General features: G+C 40.0%; 1 protein-coding gene across 1 annotated transcript; it reads left to right on the top strand.

Moving 5' to 3' along the window:
- Positions 1-857: 857 nt before the first annotated feature.
- On the top strand, positions 858-20,395 carry LOC133851753 (N-terminal acetyltransferase B complex catalytic subunit NAA20). Its single transcript, XM_062288320.1, has 6 exons — positions 858-1,038; positions 1,126-1,216; positions 5,013-5,145; positions 7,398-7,467; positions 19,877-19,937; positions 20,035-20,395. The coding sequence occupies exons 1-6, from the start codon at positions 961-963 to the stop codon at positions 20,124-20,126; spliced, it is 525 nt and encodes a 174-aa protein (XP_062144304.1). The 5' UTR covers positions 858-960; the 3' UTR covers positions 20,127-20,395.
- The last annotated feature ends 1,948 nt before the right edge of the window (positions 20,396-22,343 follow it).

Raw genomic sequence — 22,343 nt, 5'->3', positions numbered from 1 at the left:
TTTTAACCACTTTCACTGGATTCCGGGTATTGTTGCCAGATTCCGAGATAAAGGTCGAAATTTTGACAGTTTGTCGAAATCTAGGTTGGCCAGATTCTGGTGAAGGTGGTCGGAATTTAACCATTTGTGCTAGGATCTTGCCAAAACGACCGAATTCTGGCCATCAGAATCTGGCCTAATCAGATTCCGGCCACCTTGGCCGGAATCCGGTAATAGTTACCGGACGTTGTTGGATTCCGGCTAGATTTCGATAGTAGTTGACTGCTTGAACGTGAAGATCGACTACGTCGTTTAAAAGAATGTCAAATGTGTCTGCCGTCTAAGGAAAATAATTTATGTTTTTAAAAGGTATAAATCATTTTTCAAAATTTATTAAGCATTTTTTGTCAAATGAAAATCGTTTTTTGGTTGACTATTATTTTTTTCTCCACCAAACACCAAAAAATACCAAAATTATTTTTCAGAAACCATTTTATGCTAAAACAAAAGGAGCATTAGTTGATAATTGAACCTGTTTGGCAACCCATTGCCAAATTTTCAATTTCCTTTTCACTTCTCCCAAAAAAATTAAATAAAAAACATTCTAACTTTTTTACACTTTTTACATCATATCAATAATTTTTTATTACTATTCAAATAAAAAAAATTCACTACAAAATAAAACTTTTTCATAAAACATTCATCAATTTTATATCTCATCAATCACTTCTTACTGCTATCCAAATCTATATTCTATTTTACACTCGCTTACCGAACATGCTCATTTCGGGTTTGATAAAGATTTCTTTTATCCCTCAAATATGAAAGAGAAAAAAAAAAAAAAAAAAAAAACCGCCTTCGTAAATGTTAAAGTACGAGGCTAGACCGTAAATTTGCTGTACTCCCTTGCCAGCCTAATCGTTATTTTGTTTTCAGCTCCGTCTCGAGAGTCGAAACCGAGAGAGAGAGAGAGAGAGAGAGATGACGACGATACGCAGGTTTTGCTGCAACGATCTTCTCCAATTCGCTTCTGTAAATCTAGACCACCTAACTGAAACCGTAAGCTTGTTTCTTTAAGATTTTTGTTCATTTCTTTTAATTTTTTGGCAAATTGGTGAGGTATAATTGTGAGTCTGTATGTTACAGTTCAACATGTCCTTCTACATGACCTATTTAGCAAGATGGCCTGACTATTTCCATGTCGCCGAAGGCCCCGGAAGCCGAGTCATGGGTTACAGTGAGCTCTTCCCCTTCTGCTTTCCCATTTAATTTCTTTTTGCTTTACCCTTTTAATTTTCTCTCATTATTTCTCTGAAAATTTTACTGGCTTGTGTTCAATGCCTCACTCATATTGGTATTTTACTCACAGAAATTACGTTTCTGTTGTAAAGAACTGAAAAAATTAGGATTTAAAATTGTAGTGGTTGATGGTTTGTACATTAAGGCTAGTATGCAATTATACTGGTTGTAAACGATTTGGTGGGGGTGGAAAAGCCAACTACATTATGAGTGGTGAGAGACAGAAAAAAGATATCAAAAGAACCAGAAGGATCAAATAAGAAGAAAGATTATTTTATTTGATTTTCTGCAAATTTTCATTTGGTTGTTGTGCCACTTACAATTGTCACCTTATGGTTTTTAATTATAGCGACTTATTCTGCTTAAAGCAAGATGTCAAAATATAGCATATCTGATATCATATACAAGGCCTTGAAGTACTTTCGCATATATGTTTGTTAATGTGTTTTGAGGGGTGTTTTTTGTTTGAAAGAATGTTTTAACGTAACATAAGGAAATACAAATTTTAACAAATAACCCAAACACAAAACACTCCTAAAAACACAAAAAAGTGTTTACCTTTATTTATTTTGATGAATTGAGAAAAAAAGAGAGTTAAACCCACGTACACGAAGAGTATACAATATGGACTCAACCCTATAAGCTGTTACAATGTAAAAAGCTAATCAAATCAACCAAATATGTATAGACAAAGTTAGGAACATTAACAAGAACCCAACCCAAGAGAGATCTCAAAAAGAAAGATTTTAGAAAGAGCACGTTAGTCTCACTATCCTTGAAAATATGGCGATTCATTTCTCTCTAAATGCTTCACATTAAGAGGGCAGGAATAACTTTTCAGATTGCCTTTTTGGGATGACCCCTTCCTTGTACTTTCCAGCAATGAAGAAGTTCTTGGATGTTGTTAGGCATAACCCACGAGACTCCAAAAAGATTAAGGATCAATTGCCAGAGGGCCTAAGTATACTCACAGTGGATGAGAAGGTGATTAATCTTTTCCTCATTCTTTTTATACAGACAACACCAATTAGCTAAAGAGAAGCCCCTCTTTCTAAGAGTATCCACCTTGAGAGTTCTATCAAGTGCTGTGGTCCACAAGAAGAAGGCAATGCGAGGAGGCGCCTTGACCTTCCAAACACTTCCCCAAGGAAAAGAACTGTGCTCACCTGACTGTTACAGAGTATAATAACTCTTTACTGTAAATTTCTAGCTGCTATAGGGAGTCCACAACAAGTTGTCCACTTCCCCCCGGATGCGTCTTTGAGGAATATAAGAGACTAAAGAACAAGTCAAAAGATTCCAGTTCCCAATCAACCTCCTCCCTAATAAAACTAGGATTCCAATGGATAAAGGAACTTTATAGGTCTAAATAATTGGCCACAGAGGCCTCCTTGTTTCGAGCAATGGAATAGAGTTCGGAAATAGAATGCTTAAGTGGCTCTATTCCACACCATACATCATGCCAAAAACTAATGTGAGAACTATCACCAACCTTGTAGAGTTGTAGGATAGGAAATTGGAAAAAGAACCCGAACCATTTCTGATATTCCTCCGAAGGCTCACCCTATAAGGACCTCGAGCTTCCTCTGAGCACCAACCTCCTCTCTTGAGCCCATACTTCGATTCAATCACCTATCTCAAAATAAGGAATGCTCCTTACGCCCAAATCTCCAAAGCCATTTACCTAGAAGAGCCTTGTTGAATACCATTAACTTTTTAATGCCCAACCTCCCGCTGGAAACAGGGTAGCTAACTGTCTTCCAATTAATCAGATGTATTTTAGGATTCCTGCCTGGACCATCCCAAAGAAAGTCTCTCTGAAGGCGCTCCAATTGCCTAGCTATACCTGCTGGTAACGGGAAGAGGGAAAGAAAGTATGTAGGAAGACTGGATAACGTGCTCTTGATGAGTGTAAGACGCCCTCCCTTTGACAAGTAGATCTTTTGCCAGCTAGCCAACCTTTTTCCCATTCTCTCGATTACCCCATCCCAAATAGCCCTCAATTTGAAGGGGGGCACCTAGAGGAAGACCTTGGTATTTCATAGGAAAAGAAGCAATGAGAATCATAAGACTATTTAAAAATAAAAAATAAAAAATAAAAACTCCCAAAACACTTTAACAAACAGAGTCGTACGTTGTTTTAAAGATACTATTATGTGCAACTAGTAGCTCAATGAGTTTCTTTCCAATTATGTGGGTAATGTTTCCCTTCCATTCAAAGTCTAAATTTCATTCAAGAGACAAGAGGGCATTCCATATACTTCTTTTCATGAAGTGCATCAGTATGTCCTGATGAGAAGAACCTCATGCCCCAATTCATCCTCAGAAGTAAATCATCGCATTTTTCACCTTTAAATTGTGTTTTCTTGAATCAATACCTACTTTACTGACTCCTAAGATGAGGATGTCATTGTTTACTGAGTGTCCTGCAGCCATAAATCATTCAAACATCAAGCCAGAAACACAAAACCACAATATGCATCAACCCACATGACCTTCAAAACAAAATTCGATTTGGCAGTTGACAACCTTATAATCAATAGCCATACCCACTTCTACAATAACAACAAATTCTAATCTTAATGACCTATTCCCGTGTTTATACCATACCCACAAAAAGTATAGATCACAGCAGCTCGTAGAGAAAACGACAATATTAGATTTTAAACCTTGCATCAATGTCATCAATTATCAATTCGATAGTAAGCTAAAATACAATTCATAGATGGGAAGGAAGCATCCACAAGGTCAGTACCAATCCAAACCATTAATAAGCATATCCATTTACAATTCACACACACATTTTGAAAAGAGAAATAATATCACCCAGTTCATCTACTTCAATGACCAATGGCTGCACCCCAAGCCTTTTGAGTGACTCAGAGGAGTACCTTCAACAATTCCAACAAAACACATTCGAAATTTTGCAAAAACCAAACTAAACCCACAATTGAAAACACAAGAACTAGCATCAATGCTGCAGAATTAAACACACGAATAGAAATGTTTTGAACCTACAGCGAAAAGCTTTGGAGTAAACAACAACGAGGGTCTTGGCGTGCCTTCTTCACAATCTCTTTGAGCCAAGACCTGAACGAGGAAGCCATGGCTTGAACCAAAATGGCTCTTTGTGCTCCTGAACGGGATTGTCTAGATCCCACATGGCCCTCATACTGCCAAAAAACCATCACATTTTGCCCTCACACAACGGAAAGGATGGCAGGTTCCATTGGCTCATAACGAGGAGAGAGAGAGAGATAGTCTCGTATGGGGAGATTGGGGCTGGGTGGGTTTGGGAGGGCATTGGCAGGTTATGGAAAATAGTTTACGTTTTGCAAAATGTAAACCATTTTACTGATTTTTGGCTTTGTTTTATGGATGACTGAAAAATGTTTTCGGTTGACCAAGCTTTTCTACCCTAGTCAAAACCCAAAAATGCGGAAAACGTTTTATAGAAACCGTTTTACATGAAAATGAATGGAGCCTAAGCACATTCAGTGTCTATTTTAGCACTGACAAATTCTCCAAATTGGTTGCAAAAATATAAATTTTTAAAAATTATGATTTGGATTTCAAGGCTTAACTGATTTAGCTTGTATAAGAATATGATATGGATGGCTTACCAGTTGACACTGTTCTTGCTGGTTTTTGTGTTCAAATCCATTTCCAACCTTAATATACTGTAAAATCAAGCATGTTCTGTTCTATACATTGATGACCGGCCTATCATGCAGTTATGGGAAAAGTTGAAGGGCAAGGTGAGTCTTGGCATGGTCATGTAACTGCCGTAACTGTTGCTCCGGAATATCGAAGGCAGCAATTAGCCAAGAAATTGATGAACCTGCTAGAAGAGATCAGTGACAAGATGTAAGAACGTTCCAAACTGTCTTTACTGTATCTTTCTCAATTGAACATATCAGTTTGTTTAGATTTCTAATGTCCATCCAGAATTTTCACTTTTCATGTGCTATTTTCTTATGATCATAAAAAATTAGATATCGAACATTTATAATATGACTTAGTCTTATTAGAATCAGTTCTGGGTTTAGCTTTGAATATGAGATTTCTGTTTTGATGCGATCTTCCTTCCATGGTTATTCCCTTTAACTTGGCAATAACTATTTTTTTTTTTTTTTCATGTTAATAATATCGATCTAAACCATATTATCTTATGAATTATACATTGTGAAGCCACAACCACCACTTGCATCTTAATTTACAAGGTTTTGAGGGAAGCTTAAAAATGAGGCTTTTTTCTAAAAAGTTCTTTCAGGCTTTTACTATAGGCAAAAACTCTATTTCTCAACGCAATCTCAAACATGCTCTTAGTTTAATTGCAAAGGGAGGTGATGAAATTTTCAGTGTTACTATGTAATAGTAAGCTAGAATTTTGATTTATCTTGTGTTATTTTGGACCTTTTGAGCTTTTTTTCTTGAAATAAACTACTAAAGCATCCAGTACAAACATTAGATTGAAAAGCCTGTGGGTTTTTAGGTGAAAAGCCTGTGGGTTTTTAGGTGCAAGGTACTAATTTAAGTTGCTATCGCTCAACCTGGGGTGGGTTGAACATGCAGATCTTGTGTAGTCATGAACATTTCTAATACACATATGGGGCGTTTTCCCCATGACACTGGGTTGAACATGCAGATCTTGTGTAGTCATGAACATTTCTAATACACATATGGGGCGTTTTCCCCACACAGATCTTGTGTAGTCATGAACATTTCTAATACACATATGGGGCGTTTTACACACACACACACACACACACACACACATTTATAAGTAAATCAATCTTATTAAAGCGCAAAGGGGTACACACACACACACACATATATATATATTTATAAGTAAATCAATCTTATTAAAGCGCAAAGGGGTGCAACCCAAGTATACAGAGAGTATACAAGAAAAATACCCACTTAGGGAGAGAGAAAGGAACACATATCCATAAACTCTACAAAGTTAGCAAAACGAGAATTGTTTTTTTTATAAGTAAGAAGCCAATCTTATTAAAAAAACGTAAGGCGCCCATTGGCACACTGGGAGTATACAAGGAAACACCTAATTAGAAAGAGAAAAGCGAGCGAGAAATTCAGCAAAAGTAAAAGACAAAGGGTGGACATAAGCCGTGGTCCAAAAGTACAAAGTAAGATAGAACGAGGATAGGATCGCTTCCAAGGTACTTTCCAAATCCTCAAAGCTCCTATTATTTCTTTCCCTCCATCCACCCATAGAGAGTTTTGAGTAAAATATCTTTGAAAGTTACAACTGTTCTCTCATGGTCTTCAAAATTTCGGGAATTATGTTATTTTCAAATGCACCGCATCACGCTATGGGGAGCATCCTCCAAGCTTCTGAGTTACCAAGACTACCAAACTGGCCACTCCAACTAGCCAATACTCCACCACCTGATTGGAATTACCGAAAAAAAAAAAGTGATCTTAAAAAATATTGATCAATTTTTCCCAGCTTAGTCTAGGGAAGTAGAGAAGAGGAGAGAGAAAGAAGGTGGGGGGGGGGGGATTTGAACTACAATTTTGTAACCAGCACATGTTTAAGGTGATTACTTAACTGGCCACTCCAACTGACCAATAACTCCACCACCTGATTGGAATGACCCACTCTACCCCGAAAAGATGGAAAAAAAAAAATAGTGATCAATTTTTTCTTTTTTTTGGGGGGGGGGGGGGGGGGGGGGGGGGGAGGGGGGTTCGTTGCAATTTTGTAACCAGCACATGTTTAGGGTGATTACTTGATGAAATTATTAGCCTTTTCAGGTGCAAAATCTTTCTTCTGTGCTTGTACTTGCAATTATAAATTTTCATTTCATTTTGATTGATGTCATGACATAGCACAGAGATTTTTAAGCAACTTTTGAGATGTGATCCTGTATATGCTGTTATTAAGTCGAACTGCTTGGATCGAGGCCATCTTTGTAGAATTTTGTGTTAGATGTGTGTAGAAACTCTCATTGGCTTGTTTCTTTATTTGTTGAATCACTTCTAAGATGGTGAGTAATTTTGCAGCCTTACTAGGTCTTGTAGATGTTTTAGGCGTTTGGGGACTCGGCCCCACCCCATCTTTGTATATACTAATAAGAACTTTGTTCTGGCAGTGACAAGGCTTACTTTGTGGATCTTTTTGTAAGAGCATCAAACACACCAGCAATAAAGATGTATGAAAAGGTGATATTTCTATAACTTTTCTTTTCAACACAGACATTTGTTGCTTTGAATATTATCCGAATATAAAATTCAGGAATGTTGTTCTAAGTTTCTAACTTCTTACGGTATTAGGAACTTTTTTTTCTTAATTGAAAATTTTGCGTTCTTGTCAACTGTATGAAGTTTGGATCTGTCTTTGTTGTCACCTCCAATGCTTTTGTATGCAAGAAAAGTTCCTAAACTTCTGGATTCAATTTCTGATTGAGTTTTATTTAAGTCATTTAATTTTAGAAATCCGGCCTTGCTCTAGCAAAATATTGCATTTTGAGGGATGTTCATATCGCTTATCCTTTCCGTGTTTAGGACATTATATTCAGATGATCTTCATTGGCAATAAACATTTACAATTGTTAGCGTGAATATTGATCTGATAGTAATTTCTTTAGGAAATAGCCACAGTCTGTGGCTATTAAGTTCTTTTTTTTTTTTTTTTGAGGAACTGTAGCTATTAAGTTGCTCTAACATGTTTTGCACCTATTTCACTTTTTGAGCGAATGATATTGCGCTTTCATGATTTTGTGCTTACATTTTTCTCTTCTTTTTTTTTTTGGGTGGGGGTTTACATATTTCTTTTGCATTACTTATCAATAAAAGAAATATTTCTTATGCATTACCATGAAGACATGGGAATGTTAATTTTTTTCCCCAGAGGAATACCATTAAACTAGTAGGGCCCTTTGGTAGTGGTTAGCGGGTACTATCAGTGGGACGTCAGATTTTTTCGAGCGGTCCACGACTGGGAGGTGGACGTCATGGCTTCCTTCTTCTCTTTACTGTACTCCTCCAGAGTTGTTGATGATGGGGGAGACCGGCTCTGGTGGTCTCTTTCTCACAAAGGGTCTTTTGATGTTAGTTCTTTCTATAAGGCTCTTGCTTGCAAAGATGCTATCTTTTTTCCCTGGAGAAGCATTTGGCGGACCAAGGCTCCTTTGAAAGTGGCCTTCTTCGCTTGGACGGCAGCGCTAGGGAAAATCCTTACCTTGGACAATCTCAGAAAGAAGCATGTCATTGTGATTGATAGATGTTGCATGTGCAAAATGAACGGGGAGACTGTGGATCACCTTCTTCTTCATTGCGAGGTTGCACGCGCTCTTTGGTATGCCATCCTTAGTCGCTTCAGTCTGTCTTGGGTGATGCCTCTTCGGGTGATAGACTTATTCGCCTGCTGGTGGACGGGTGGATGCTCTCGGAGTGCGGTCGTGTGGAAAATGGTTCCTTGTTGCCTTATGTGGTGCTTGTGGAAGGAACGCAACGATAGACAGTTTGAGGACAAAGAAAGAACCATAGAGGAGCTCATTTCCTTTTTTCTTCATTCTTTGTACTCTTGGACGGCTGCGTATCTCGCACCTCTAGTGATTAGCTATAACGATTTCCTTGTATTGTTTTCTTCTTCTTCTTAATTGCCTTTCTTGTATACCCCCTGTGTACTTAATTGCGCTTTGCGTTTTTTAATAAAACCTCTCTTACTTATAAAAAAAAAGTAGGGCCCTTTGGACTCACCCTTGCATAGTAAACCTTGGATACCTACAATCGCCCGCAAAGCACATATTTTTTGGGAAGTTGATTATTTCTATTCTTGACAATAGCTTTCTGATGACCATCTCCATGTGGACTAGATACAATTTTAGAATCCCAATAAAAAATGACCACATTCTTCTATTCTATGGTAACCAGCATACTACAGAGTCTATTCTATTTGTTTTTTTTTCTTTTTTAATTTTTTTTTTTTAAGTAATTGCAAAATTTATTAAAAGGCGTAAAGGTTCAACCCAAGTACGCAAGGAGTATACAAGAGAGAAGAAGAGTAGATAAAAGTGGAGAAGAGATGGGTGAGAAAATTCGCTCTTCTCTCCCTGTGTTGCAGCCTTCTAAGCCCTTCTAGCGTTACTACCGAAAGGCTAGGGATCTCAAGGAAGGTCAAGTGAAGTGGAACGATGGGCTACTTGCAGATTCCATGGAAGCTTCAAAGAAGTCTTGCGGCTTATGTAATAAGGCTTCGGTTGCAGAGCCTATTATAAGGAAGATTCTACAGTGCCCCCTTTGAAGTCTTCTGTAGATACGACGAGCAATGAGAAGAAGGAAGAGAACAATGGGAAGAAGGGCTTTCTTCGGAAAGGATTTCTCAACCTGAGACCGACTGTGTTAGCCCTTTCCACCTCTCTCTCCTTGTCCTTTGAGTTGGCCCTGTCTTCGACTTCGGAGGACAAGGAAGTTGGTGTTGTGAGGGACAATGGCATTACCCAGTCTCAACAGTGGCCTGTTGGGTTCAATCCTTCTGGGGATGTTGTGGTGTGGGAGCAAGATGAAGAGTTTTGGGATGGGGTGCCTTTGGATTGGGAGATGGATGATGGTCTTGAGGTGGAGTCGTTGGCTATTCTCGATGCTATTACAGAGGATTTTTATCGAGATCAATTGGTAGCTCGCAAAAAGATCAAAGGCAAGAGGGAGCTTTTCAATTTGAAAAGCTCCGTTAACTATGGAGATGTGAGCGCTTCCTCCAAGACGTCGAAAAGGAAAGGATCCCATGATGTAGATTTGTGTTCTCTTTGATGGGTTTTTTGGTCTTGGGTTGTTCGGTTTGTAGGGTTTGTTTGGGCTCCTTTGAGGTTTTTTTGGGTTTGTTTGGGCTCTTCTTTTGGCTAGCTTTTGGTTGCTTCTTTGTATACTACCGGTATACTTAGGGGAGCCTTACGCTTTTTAATAAAACTTTTCTTACTTTAAGAATACATGAAAGTTCAAAAAATTAAAATCCGAGGCAGCGGCCCAAAGGAAGAGTCTTAAAGAATAAAACCTTTGATTCCACTAAGGTCCTCATGGTTCTCAAATCTACGATCGTTTCTTTCCCTCCATATACACCACATGAGACAAGGCAGAGTCATCTACCATACTGTGTCAAGTTGGGACCTACCCCCTGGCACACTCTAATAGGCAAAGAGGTTTACCACCCTTCTAGGCATAACTCAAGCCAACCTACATTGTTGAAGATAGTATTCCAAAGAGCACCTGCAAATTCACAGTGGAGTAGAAGATGGTTCATTGACTTCGCATTTTTCTTACACATGCAACACTATTGAACCACAATGGTATGTCATTTCCTTAAGATTGTCCATGGTGAGGATTTTTCCTAAGGCTGTTGACCAAGCAAAGAAAACCACTCTCAAGGGAGCCTTATTCTGCCAAATGCTCCAAAGGAAAGAAGTGTTATCACAGGGAACAAGACCATTATAGTAAGATCTTACATCAAACAACCCTATGGAAGGAATCCAACAAAGTTCGTCATCACTACCATGTCTCACTCTAATGGAATACAACAAAGTGTAGAGAGGTAAAGAGATTCATCTCCCAATCATGAGCCGCTACGAGGAAGTTAATATTCCCTTGATGGGAGGTAGTAGAAAGCTCCAAATGATTTGCCACAACAGCTTCCATAAAATAGGCAATTCTAAACAATTCTGGAAAAGATGTCTTGAGCGCTTGATCCTCACACTAAACATCATGCTAGAATCGAATTTTGGAGCCATCCCCCATCTCAAATTTAGTGTGGCTAGAAAGCTCCCCCCAGCCCTTCATAATATTCTTTTAAAGCCCCACTTCATATGACCCATGAACCTCAAACAGAATCCGAAGTATCTGCCTTATTGCATAGAATGCCTTTCGTTGTGCGTTATCAACCCACTCTTAGTACCGTAATGGGTTCTTTACAAAAAAGTATTACTTCTACCAAAGCAGGATCCGTAACTTCTATTCAAGCAGCTTATGTACCTGCAGACAATTTGATCGATCCTGTTCCTGCCACGACATTTTGCTTTGGGCTCGTCCTAAGAGCTCTAGCTATGTAGGTATTCTTTTTCTTCCTCTAGGGCTTCCATGGATGCTCCTTCAGGTAATCCTCTTGGCCCTCAAGAATACCACCCACCCTAAGTGCTGCCATATTTTTAGAATCCACAACAACCCTCCATAGAGCCTCCCTCTCATGAATATAGTGCCACAATCGCTTCTCCAAAAGAGCCTGGTTGAACACAAGTAATATTCCACTTATTGGGGGTAGTAGAAAGCTCCAAATGGTTTGCTACAGTAGCTTCCATAAAACGGGCAATGCTAAACAAGTCTAGAAAAGATGTCTTGAGCACTTGATCCCCACACCAAACATCTTGCTAGAATAGAATTTTGGAGCCATCCCCCATCTCAAATCTAGTGTGGCCAAAAAGCTGCCCCTAGCCCTTCGTAATATTCTTTCGGAGCCCCACTTCATATGACCCATGAACTTATTAGAACACCACCCACTCCTAGCACTGCCATATTTAGAATCTACAACAACCCTCCACAAGGCCTCACTCTCATGAACGTAGCACCACAATCGCTTCTCTAGAAAAGCCTGGTTGAACACAAGTAAATTCTGAACCCCAACCTTCTATCAGAGTACACACTTTAGACCAACTAACCAAGTAAAATTTGAACTCTTCACACATACCACCCCACAAAAAATCCCGCTGTAATTTCTCTAGGCGATTGGCCACACCAACTGGAAGGGGGAAAAGGGGGATGAAATAGGTAGGTAGATTAGAGAAAGTGCTTTTAATCAAAGTAACTCCTACCCTTTAATAAGTGCAGCCTCTTCCATCCAGCCAAACTACCGCTCTACCTTCTCAATGATGTCATCCGAAATAGACTTGGCTTTAAATGAAACTCCCAAGGGAAGATCTAGGTACTTCATAGGTAAGGAAGATACCATGCAACCCAAAATACTAGTGAGACCTTTAACATTTATTATGTTGTCAACCAGGACTAACTTTGATTTAGCTAGATTAATCTTCAAACTAGAAACTGCTTTAAAGCATAAAAACAAGCTACTCAAATTGTGAAGATGATCTAGATTTGCCTTGCTCAAAATCAGGGTGTCATCCATAAACAAAATGTGAGAAATGTTGATAGGATCACCACTTCTTGACCCCATTGTGAAGCCCGATAGAAAACCCCCATCCAGTAAAGCTGAAATCATTTTACTTAACGCCTCCATAACAATAACAAAAAGAAGGGGAGACAATGGATCTCTATGTCTCAAGCCGCTGAAACTACTAAAGATACCTGACGGGGTCCCATTTACCAAGACTGAAAAGCGCAAAGAGGAAATATAGTATGCCCAATTTACACCATCTTTCCCCAAAACCGCATCTTTTCAACATATACAAAAGGAAGTCCCAATTGACATGGGCAAAAGCCTTTTCAAGATCCAGCTTGCATAGAACACTTGGAACCTCATATCTAAGCCTACTATTAATGCACTTATTGACGATGAGAACTGAGTCTAGGATTTGCCTACCCTTGATGATAGTTCTGAGGCATAGAAATGATTTTCTCCACAACCATTTTCAACCTATTAGCTAGAACTTTGGCCACAATCTTATACACCTATTACCATCATGACTCGGAGCCTTTTTTGTCACCATTAATAAGGGCTTTCTCTACTTGAAAGACCTCATCCTCCCCTTCCCCCTCCCCCCCCCCCCCCCCCCCCCCCCCCCCCCCCCCAAAAAAAAAAAATGGAATCAAGCAAGAGGCCATCCAACCTGGGACCCGGTCCCACATCCAACTTTTTTAATCAAACGGTCCAACTCCTCTCCCATACGTTCTAGCTAGGATTTCAAATCCCAACAACAACTAAAATAAAATGAGCCTTCTCCCCTTCTGCCACACGTCCTTTTTGAAAGCTGTCATCGGTGCAAAAATTAGCACTGGCCTCACCCGTACCTCCTTTACAGCTGGCCGTACGAACCGTAAATGCTGCCTCGTCATTACTGGCACATGGTTACTTGTACAACCAAGCATGCCTTTTTGTACAACCACTACACTGTCTCTGGCCCCTGCTCAGGCTTCCTAGTTGCGGAAAACAAGCCTCCATCTTTATCGACGCAAGCCCATGAAAAGCTCTCCTCGAGCGCGCAACACCGTAGCCTTTGCCGAACATGTGGCTGAGGAGACCCACCCGTACCTCCCCTACGTCCACTACCGTCTGAAACGCCGAAGGAAGCTGCGACAATTCACAGTTCAAACACCCAGCCATGCCAACCCTTTCCCTCTTGGCCCTCAAAGATAACAATGGAGCCATGCCACCCTCCGCCATATTCGCTAATGACCAAAAAACAGTTGTTTCTATTCGCACATCTCTGAACGATGAAGGCTTTTTGTTACATACCTAGGGTTATGGATAAGGGCAGTCATGAAATTATATATTATGCCTTATTAAATAAAAGATATTAAGGGATTTGGATTCTTGCTCATAAAGCAAGAATCCCTAATTTAATGGAATTATATCCCATTATATTAGGTTTTCTATTAGGAATGAAATAAGTGAATTAATTATCCCATTAGGTTTAGTAATATTTATTTATCGTATCGGTATTTCCAGCTTTGTAACCCTATAAATAGGATATTGAAGAATGAAATAAAATGAAGAAGAAAAATTATAATTCAACTCTAGTAGTTGCTTTGGGAGTTTTTTAGGATTTCTCGAATAATCCTAATATTAGGAGGCCCAGGGTACCTTGAATACCCTTCTATCACACCATTCACATGCACCTACTATCCAATTTACCATTGTTCACTCCCCGTTACAGAGGACCGTAACATCTTGATATCAGAGCCGCATTGCGATTACGGACCAAGCCAGGTTAACCATGTCTGTCAGATCATTCAAAGAATTTTGGGCAGAGTTTCGCGAGTGGACAAAGCAGTATTTCCAGCAATGGAAAGATGAAATGCAGCACGTCAGGTACTACTCTCATCTTCCCCATTAGAAAACCCACCCAAACGACAACCCACAAAAGACACACCAGCCCTACCACCCCGTGTAGAAGACCCATCCTGCCCAGAAGTCGCCCGTGTAGAAGAGCAACCCACAATAGCAACCCCACCATCACCATCACCATCACCCTTAGTAAATCTACCCAAAACACAACCCACAAAAGAAAATCCAACCCCACCACCATGCAAGGACCTAGAACCCATCACCTCTCAAAAGAAAGACCAACCCCCACCATCGGCACAAACACCACCCCAAAAACTTCCAAGCCTAGCCACCCCCACCGTTGGAAGCCCTCAAACCCGCCACAAACCACATTTGTTAGCCACACCATTGCCCAATATCCACCACACCATCAATCCGCATACAGCCTCACCACCAAGTTCACCCATCAACAAGCCACTCCATCACCCACAGTACCAACCCTCGGAACCTCAAAGCCTAGCCACCCTCTTCACGATTTCATCAACCCAGCATCCCCCATGCCTCAAGACCACCCCCTGTCAGCCACAAAACAGAAGAACCAAACCAAGAAAACCACCACCATCATTGAAACTCAATCTCTTCGTCACTGATTGGTTCAGAAGAAAGAAAAGGGCAAGGTACCAACCAGGAAATTTCATTGACAGAAAAGAGTTACTTGCCGTGTCGGATTTGGGCATGAAGATGTCGGGTTGTGGGAAGAGAGGCAAGGGCTTGGGCAAAGGAGGACCGAAGAGGCAGAGGAAGGTGCTTCAGGAGAACATCTGAAGTTTCACGAAGCCGGCAATTTGGTGTTTGGCAAGGAGGCTTGGGTAGTAGACTGAAACTCAAATTGGGCCGTGGCCCAGAGCGTCGTCCCTTGGCCGGGGACAAGAAGTAGGAGTCGGAAGGATGGGTGGAGTTCCAATGGTGCGAGGTTCTTCCCCTGAAGATTTTTCCGGTCACCAGCGGCCACAACCATTCCACAGAAGGTGATCTGGCGAAGAACGACGGTTTTGGCGTGAATAGCTGTAGCCCAGACCTTCCCTTCCAAAACATGGAGTTTTCTTGGCGAGAGGTGGACGGAGGAGCAATTTTTCTTGCTTGACTGGCGAAGGAAGACCGAAGATTGGGTCGTCTGAGATCTCTTGGTTTTCTGTTGACAAAGAAGGGAAACTAGAATTTGCTGCTTGGGGGAAATTTGAAGAGCATTATGGCAATATCTGGGATTTTCGGAATTTCTGGTGGAAGAGCAGCAAACTCGGGATATGCGGCTGGAGGAAAATTTCAAGAAATTTTAGCCGTAAGAGAAGGGGCCAGAGTTGTGGAGCAGCTGGCAGCCTGTGTTTCCCGAACTGGAAGCTTGAGGATGAGGAAAATATGGCAGGCACAATTTGGGGGAAAATAAACTAGGGCTCGTGTGGCATTGAATATGGGATATTATGCAATTTTTTTATTTTTTTATTTTTACAGTGCTACCCTCCATGTCAGCATCTCTTGGCGGCATATTTCTAGGACCTTGAGGACAAGGTCCATTTGAAAAGGGTAGGAGTGTTACGTTCCTAGGGTTATGGACAAGGGCATTCTGGACAAGGGCAGTCATGAAATTATATATTCTGCCTTATTAAATAAAAGATATTAAGGGGGATTTGGATTCTTCCTCATAAAGCAAGAATCCCTAATTTAAGGGAATTATATCCCATTACATTACGTAACACTTTTAGAGCCTACTCTGGAAGATTTCAAAAACTCATTGTTTGCCTATGCTTTACGCACCTCCTTCATGACAGATAACATCCAAAGAACACTAGCTTTACCCTTAAAGAGAGCGCATAAATACCCTACTCCTTTCAAAAACACGTAAGGCGGCGGACGACTCCTCCCAATGCAAACTCGATAGACTTTGATTCTACGAAAAACCATATGAACAAACCCATCGCAGCACACCAAAAAGAAAACAACGCAAACTGGTTCACCAGAAAAGCCAACAACTACTCACTCCAAGACGCTAAACTAATAGCAAACACCTCAAACAACGTCGAGAACATCTATCAGATAACCATGAAACTACCCAAGTCCAGTAAAAGCTAAGGGACGAAGAGAACCATAACAGTAGTGATGAGAAATGGCAGTATGCGCCTGCACGCGCCACCACTAGGAGAAACAGCACATCAATACCTTACACAACGCTGATCATAACATCCCCTTTTAATAGACCATAAATCCACCTATATTTGTTGTTGTTACGGGTCGAAAGTCTGTATCTCCTTCTAGTAAACAAATTATATACCTGTTTGGTAGTTGTTATATAACTATTTGCAGAGACCTGTACATAGGAATCTCTTTGGATCATTTCTATCACTTTGCCAATGACGATGGAAACCACCAAATGAAATAGGACTTCTTTGTTAGGTTAATAGTATTGAGGTTTATGTTTTATTTAATTTTCAAGAGTTAAGGGTGTTTTTGATAATTCAATAAATGGGCTTTTCCCAAAGTAAATTAGATTAGGGTTTAGTTGTTAGTCTATTTAAGTGTGTTTTGTACTTCAATGGAGGCAGACTTTGATGAAATAAAATATATGTGGAATTGATTCTCGTTCTTTCTCTCTTTCTCCCCTATTTAGCTTCTTTCTTTTTCTCTTTCTCTCGCCGTAGCTTCTTCTTTCTTTCTCCCCCTTTTAGCCTCTTTCTCCTCCATTTTCCCTACTTTCGTTGTGTGATTTTTGTTATTATTGTTGGTTCTACATTAGTTTGATATGAGAGAACTTCGGTCCTTTGATTATGGTGTGCTGCATCCGTTAATGCAAGAAATAGTTTGTCGTTCCCCTGCTCTGAAACCCTAGCACCACAGTCCATTGAAACTCGGCGCCTGCCGCCGGTCTCAAACAACCCACATCAGCATCACGTTATTCTCGTCGCTCTAAACACCCAACCGATAACCACCACACAAACCTGATCTATCACCCAGCCCAAACAGGAAAAAAAAATCCTCAGAAAATCCCCATTGCCACTTCAAGAACTTATCACTACCGCCATTCACCAAAACCCCAACCAAAAGTCTCGACCTTTTTGATAAACCCACACCAGAACCAATCTTGCCTACCCGTCCACTGGTTGCCACCGCTCATGCAAGCTTCGCAGCGGACGTCTCGGCCTCTGGTTTTGCACGACACCGGCAGATCTCGATTGGTGAATCCTGCTCGGCCTTCCCCTTCAATCGCTGTCATGAGCCCACACTGCAGCTGCACCATCTCGCCAGTACCTCCGCCGATCTCTGTGCTGCCGCCAACCTTGCTGAGAACCTACTCCCTTTCGTGTTGTTGCTGCTGCTGTTAGTTATCGGGAAGCATGGCTCAACCCCATGTTTGTAGCTACTGCCCTTTGCATGAACTTCAAGTTTGTCAGAGTGCTAGAGAGCTTGCACCATTTTTGAGTTCATGTAGCTGAGAGACCCACGCCGCCGTTCACCTCCTTGCTCCTTTTGCAGCTCGCTTTGGCCTTTGTCCCACACAAGTGCCACTAGTTTCTTATGTGAGTGGATATGGGTGCAGCAGTGCACTGTTTGACAGTGTTTCTCTGAGCTACATTGTTTGAATAGAAAAGAGGTTGGTTAGACCCTTTTCAAGACTTGAGAGGTTGGGCTTGGAGCCAAAATTTATTGAGCATATATTTTCAACATTTCCACGTTTCAAAAAACAAGGCCGAGTTTTCTCTAACTAGGGGAGAATGATGCGGGGGCAAGACACGGATTTTACTTTAGCTTAGTCTTATATAATTTTAGAGCTCACCATGTAGTTCTATTTAGGTCCTATTTTGGTCCTATTAGAAAAGAGGTTGGTGAGACCCTTTTCAAGACTTGAGAGGTTGGGCTTGGAGCCAAAAAAAATTGAGCATATATTTTCAACATTTCAATGTTTCAAAAAACAAGGCTGAATTTTCTCTAACTAGGGGAGAATGATGCAGGGGCAAGACGCGGATTTTACTTTAGCTTAGTCTTATATAATTTTAGAGCTCACCATGTAGTTCTATTTAGGTCCTATTAATTAATTGGGTTATTAGTATTTAGTTTATGTTTTACTTAATTTTCAAGAGTTAAGGCCATTTTTGGTAATTTAATAAATGGGCTTTGCCTAGCGCCTGTTAAATTAGGGTTTGGCCGTTAGTCTATTTAGGTGTGTTTTATATTCCAATGGAGGCAGACTTCGATAAAATAAAAAAGATGTGGAATTGATTCGCGTTCTTTCACTCATTCTCCCCCATTTAGCTTATTTCTTTTTGTCTCTCTCCCCTTAGCTTCTTTCTTTCTCCCCTTTTAGCAACTTTCTCCTCTCTTTTCCCTATTTTCACTGTGTGATTCTTGTGATTATTGTTGGTTCTACATCAACCCTTGGCAGGTGCTAGAGGGGACCCTACCCGTTCCTGTCAATTTTGGATTATAAAGTTCGTATACAAGTCTTTCAAAAGAAAACTCTTGGTTTTTGAGAAGAACAATTCAAGGAAAATTGACTAGGATTTAAAGGGATTGACCTTTAGTAGGAATTTTGATTTGGACATGTCAAGAAAAGATATTTGTGTAGGTGTTTGCGTGTCTAGGAGCTGTTTCAAGCTTTTTGTAGATATAAAGATTTATTTAATTCATTTAGATCTGTGAGGAAACAGTAAAGTGAGATGTTAGATGTAGCATTACCATTTTCCTTTTAGGTGTTGGAAGGTGTGGTTTGTGAGGGTTAAACAATTTGCAAAAATAATAACCTCCAAGAAAAAATAAAAGAGGAAAAAAAAGAGTTCTTCGGTTTGTTACACACATCAAAGTTCTAGGTCACACTTTCTTGACCTTTTTCGTTTGTTTGTTTGTTTGTTTGTTCATCAGTTTTCTATATATCAGTCCGGCCCTCTCCCAAGTTACAAAACCTGACTCTGCCACTGCATATATAATGCTGCTCCCTTTCCTTTTATTTTTTTGCATTTACATTATGATCTACTTGTAGAAAAAAGTTAATGGAAGGTTAGAATAATTTGGAGGTGACCTTTTGCGAGCAGTACAATAAGACAGCCGATGTGGTGATAATTTTATGCTGGATTTTCTGAACAACGTGCTTATGTACACAGTTTTCACATACTTTAGGTTATTGTTGGAACTAAATTTGTAACCTTCAAATGGACCAAAAAGCAAAGGAAAAAGAAAGGAAGGGAACACAATAGCCTTTGGTTTTAGGCTGTGCTAAACTATCACCATCTTTTATTATTGTATTATGTGAAACCTTTATTGCTGTTGACACTTAGTACTGTTATTTCATAACTGTCTATCACTATGCATTTCTATCAAGAATCATTATGCCAATCCCTACCATGTGCTATAAAGATGTCATTCTTTGCTTCCCTCAAAAAAAGAAAATTCCTGTCTCCAATTCTGGCCCCACCCTTATTCTTTTTTGCTGGGAGGAGTTGGATTTACTGGGGTTGATATCTTGATTGATATTGATAGGTCACATTAGAGATGTTTTGTTAGGGACCAACTGGATGATGCTTTCTTGTTTCAATGGCCCCCTCAATGGGTCAAGATGATGCTCACTGATATTGATTTTCTTTTTTCTCTTTTATCCCTCAGCTTGGGTATGTAATCTATAGACGGGTACTACGTTATTATTCCGGCGAGGAAGACGGGCTGGGTGAGTTTCAACATCCAAGCATAAAAAGATCATGATTTCTTGTTATTAAACTTATATGCCATCTTATCTTCTTTTATCAATGTGTTTCTGTTTTCAGATATGAGGAAAGCATTATCTCAGGATGTTGAGAAAAAGTCTGTCATCCCCCTTAAGCGGCCGATTACTCCCGATGAATTAGAGTATGATTAGATCTGCGTTCTATGGAATTTCTGCCACCTAATTAAATGGTTATTCATTACCATGTTGTGTTTGAGACTTTTCTTGACGTGGTGGTTAGGCATCCTAGATTGGTTTTAGAATCTTATTTCGAGATATGATTTCGGAAATCTGCTGATACAATTTGTCCAGTACCGTAACTAAAGTTTTGTAGTTCTTGTACCCTTAGTACCTCTTTCTCATGCCCAAAAAAGATTATTACCTCTTCGTTTTGTGAATGAGTAGTTTGCATTTTCATCCAAGTCTTAAAGAGTTCATTCATACAAAATGTGAAGTGGTCTCAAAGCATACATATGGAACATACTTTCAGTGGTTTGCATCCTCAAATCAGCCCGAGTAGGCCCAGGTTATCCTAGAATTGTTACCTTTTTCTTTTGTGAATGAGTAGTTTACATTCTCAAATCAGCCCGAGTAGGCTCAGGTTATCCTAGAATTATTACCTTTTTCTTTTGTGAATGAGTAGTTTGCATTTTCATCCAAGTCTTAAAGAGTTCATTCACAATGGAAGTACCATCCATGGCATACATACAAAATTTGAAGTGGGCTCAAAGCATACATATGGAACATACTTTCAGAGGTTTGCATCCTCAAATCAGCTCGAGTAGGCCCAGGTTACCCTAGAATTAAAAGGAAAAAAAAAAAAAAAATTGAGGGTCCAGGGCAAACGACGTCATGGAACATAGGAGAGGGAAGAAACCTGAGGAAGAAATGGTGGAATAATGCCTACTCGTTGTGTTCAATTTCAAATTTAGACAAACTTCTTTCGTCTTTGAATCCTCTAATTTTGGGATGTAGTGTCAAGTTTGCAGGCTATGTAAAAAATTAGTTGTTATTATAGGACGTGTCAGGTTCAAGTCGTGTCGAAGTATAGATATAAGACTATATTGGTCAACCCTAACCTGATCTATTTAATTAAACATGTCAGATTCTTCAACTCTAACCCTTTAATTTCATGTTAGATTTACGAGTCATTTCAAAAATTGTCAACCCTACCTACAATACCTAATTCTTTCTATATTTCTTCTACATCGAGTGAGACAGTGAGTGATGAACGACGAGAAATAAAAGCAACCACTAGAGAAAGACCAAAGTTTGTAGACAAGGAAGAACCAAGAAATGGCGTTTGTTTTGCCTTTAGCATCTAATGTAAAATTCGGTCAATCAACGGCATTGTTTTCGGTTATTAAATCTTGACTGTTCAAACCCTTTACAGGAGATGTCCGGTCATTTGAACAACTGCTTCCTTCTAGTTCATTTCTTTTCATTTTCCAGAGAGAAAAGGGTAGGGTGTGTTGGTTAACGTGAAGAAATCTTGGTCATATATATATATCACTGCAATCAAAAGGATAAGAAGTGAGAAAAGGAGGGAATTATCCCATGGTACAGCCTTTTAAAAGACGAAATTCGGTTCTATTTCCCAAGCATAAAAAAAAGAGGCAGCACAGCACGAAGAGTGGTCCAGAGTCCAGACCCTGACCAGTGACCACCAAGGTACACTAAAGTCAGCAGAATTCGAACCCAATTGACTTCTTCCTCGCAATCTTTGTAGGGGCCCCGCCATTTAGAGAGATGGGTTCCATGCCATCTGCATGTTCGCCGCTTGCAGAAGAAAGAAACAGGCAAGGAAAAGAGGTCCTCACGTGTTCTTGTCCTTATTCCCAAATTGAATCACATCAAAGTCACAAAGACTTGATGGAGATTGGAGGGGCACTACTAAAACGGGTTACCGTCCGAACAGAGTCGCCCTTTTTTGTCTTTTTGTACTGACATTCAACCTTCATCTCCTTCTTCCATTGATATTCCCTTAAGCCTTTTCCCTATCCTGTCGTGGCCCCTATTATTATTCTTAGCAGTTAATGATGCCAACCATATCCTCTCCCTCTCTCTCTCTCTCTGTCTCTCCCTCTGTCTCTGTTTTGTTTTATTTGGGTTAATGGGTATAGGCCTGCTTTTGTGTAGCATACAAGTACAACATGGCAGCCAGATGGAGGTGTTTGTGACTTGGAGGTTTCCCTACCAGTTGAATAATTTCCAAGTGGTCCTAGATTGCCGGATGGACCTAAGTTTTTGACTACTCTATATTCTCCAAGTGTTCATTCTCAAAAAATCACTATTGAATGAAATAACAAACGAAAATACAAGCATTCAACAAACATTTGGGAATATGTGTAGCGTTCTTTCTTTTTTCTT

This window comes from Alnus glutinosa, chromosome 12, assembly GCF_958979055.1.
Source record: "Alnus glutinosa chromosome 12, dhAlnGlut1.1, whole genome shotgun sequence".
Taxonomy (NCBI): domain Eukaryota; kingdom Viridiplantae; phylum Streptophyta; class Magnoliopsida; order Fagales; family Betulaceae; genus Alnus; species Alnus glutinosa.
The sequence above is the reverse complement of the archived record's forward strand: the minus strand, read 5'-3'. Positions and strand labels throughout refer to the sequence as shown.

Bases quoted from the DNA above. Each gene is read 5' to 3' on its own strand.
- LOC133851753 (XM_062288320.1), top strand. From the start codon at position 961: ATGACGACGATACGCAGGTTTTGCTGCAACGATCTTCTCCAATTCGCT. The intron at 1,039-1,125 runs GTAAGCTTGTTT...TGTATGTTACAG, and splicing joins TAGACCACCTAACTGAAACC to TTCAACATGTCCTTCTACAT. The intron at 7,468-19,876 runs GTGATATTTCTA...TTTATCCCTCAG, and splicing joins CAATAAAGATGTATGAAAAG to CTTGGGTATGTAATCTATAG.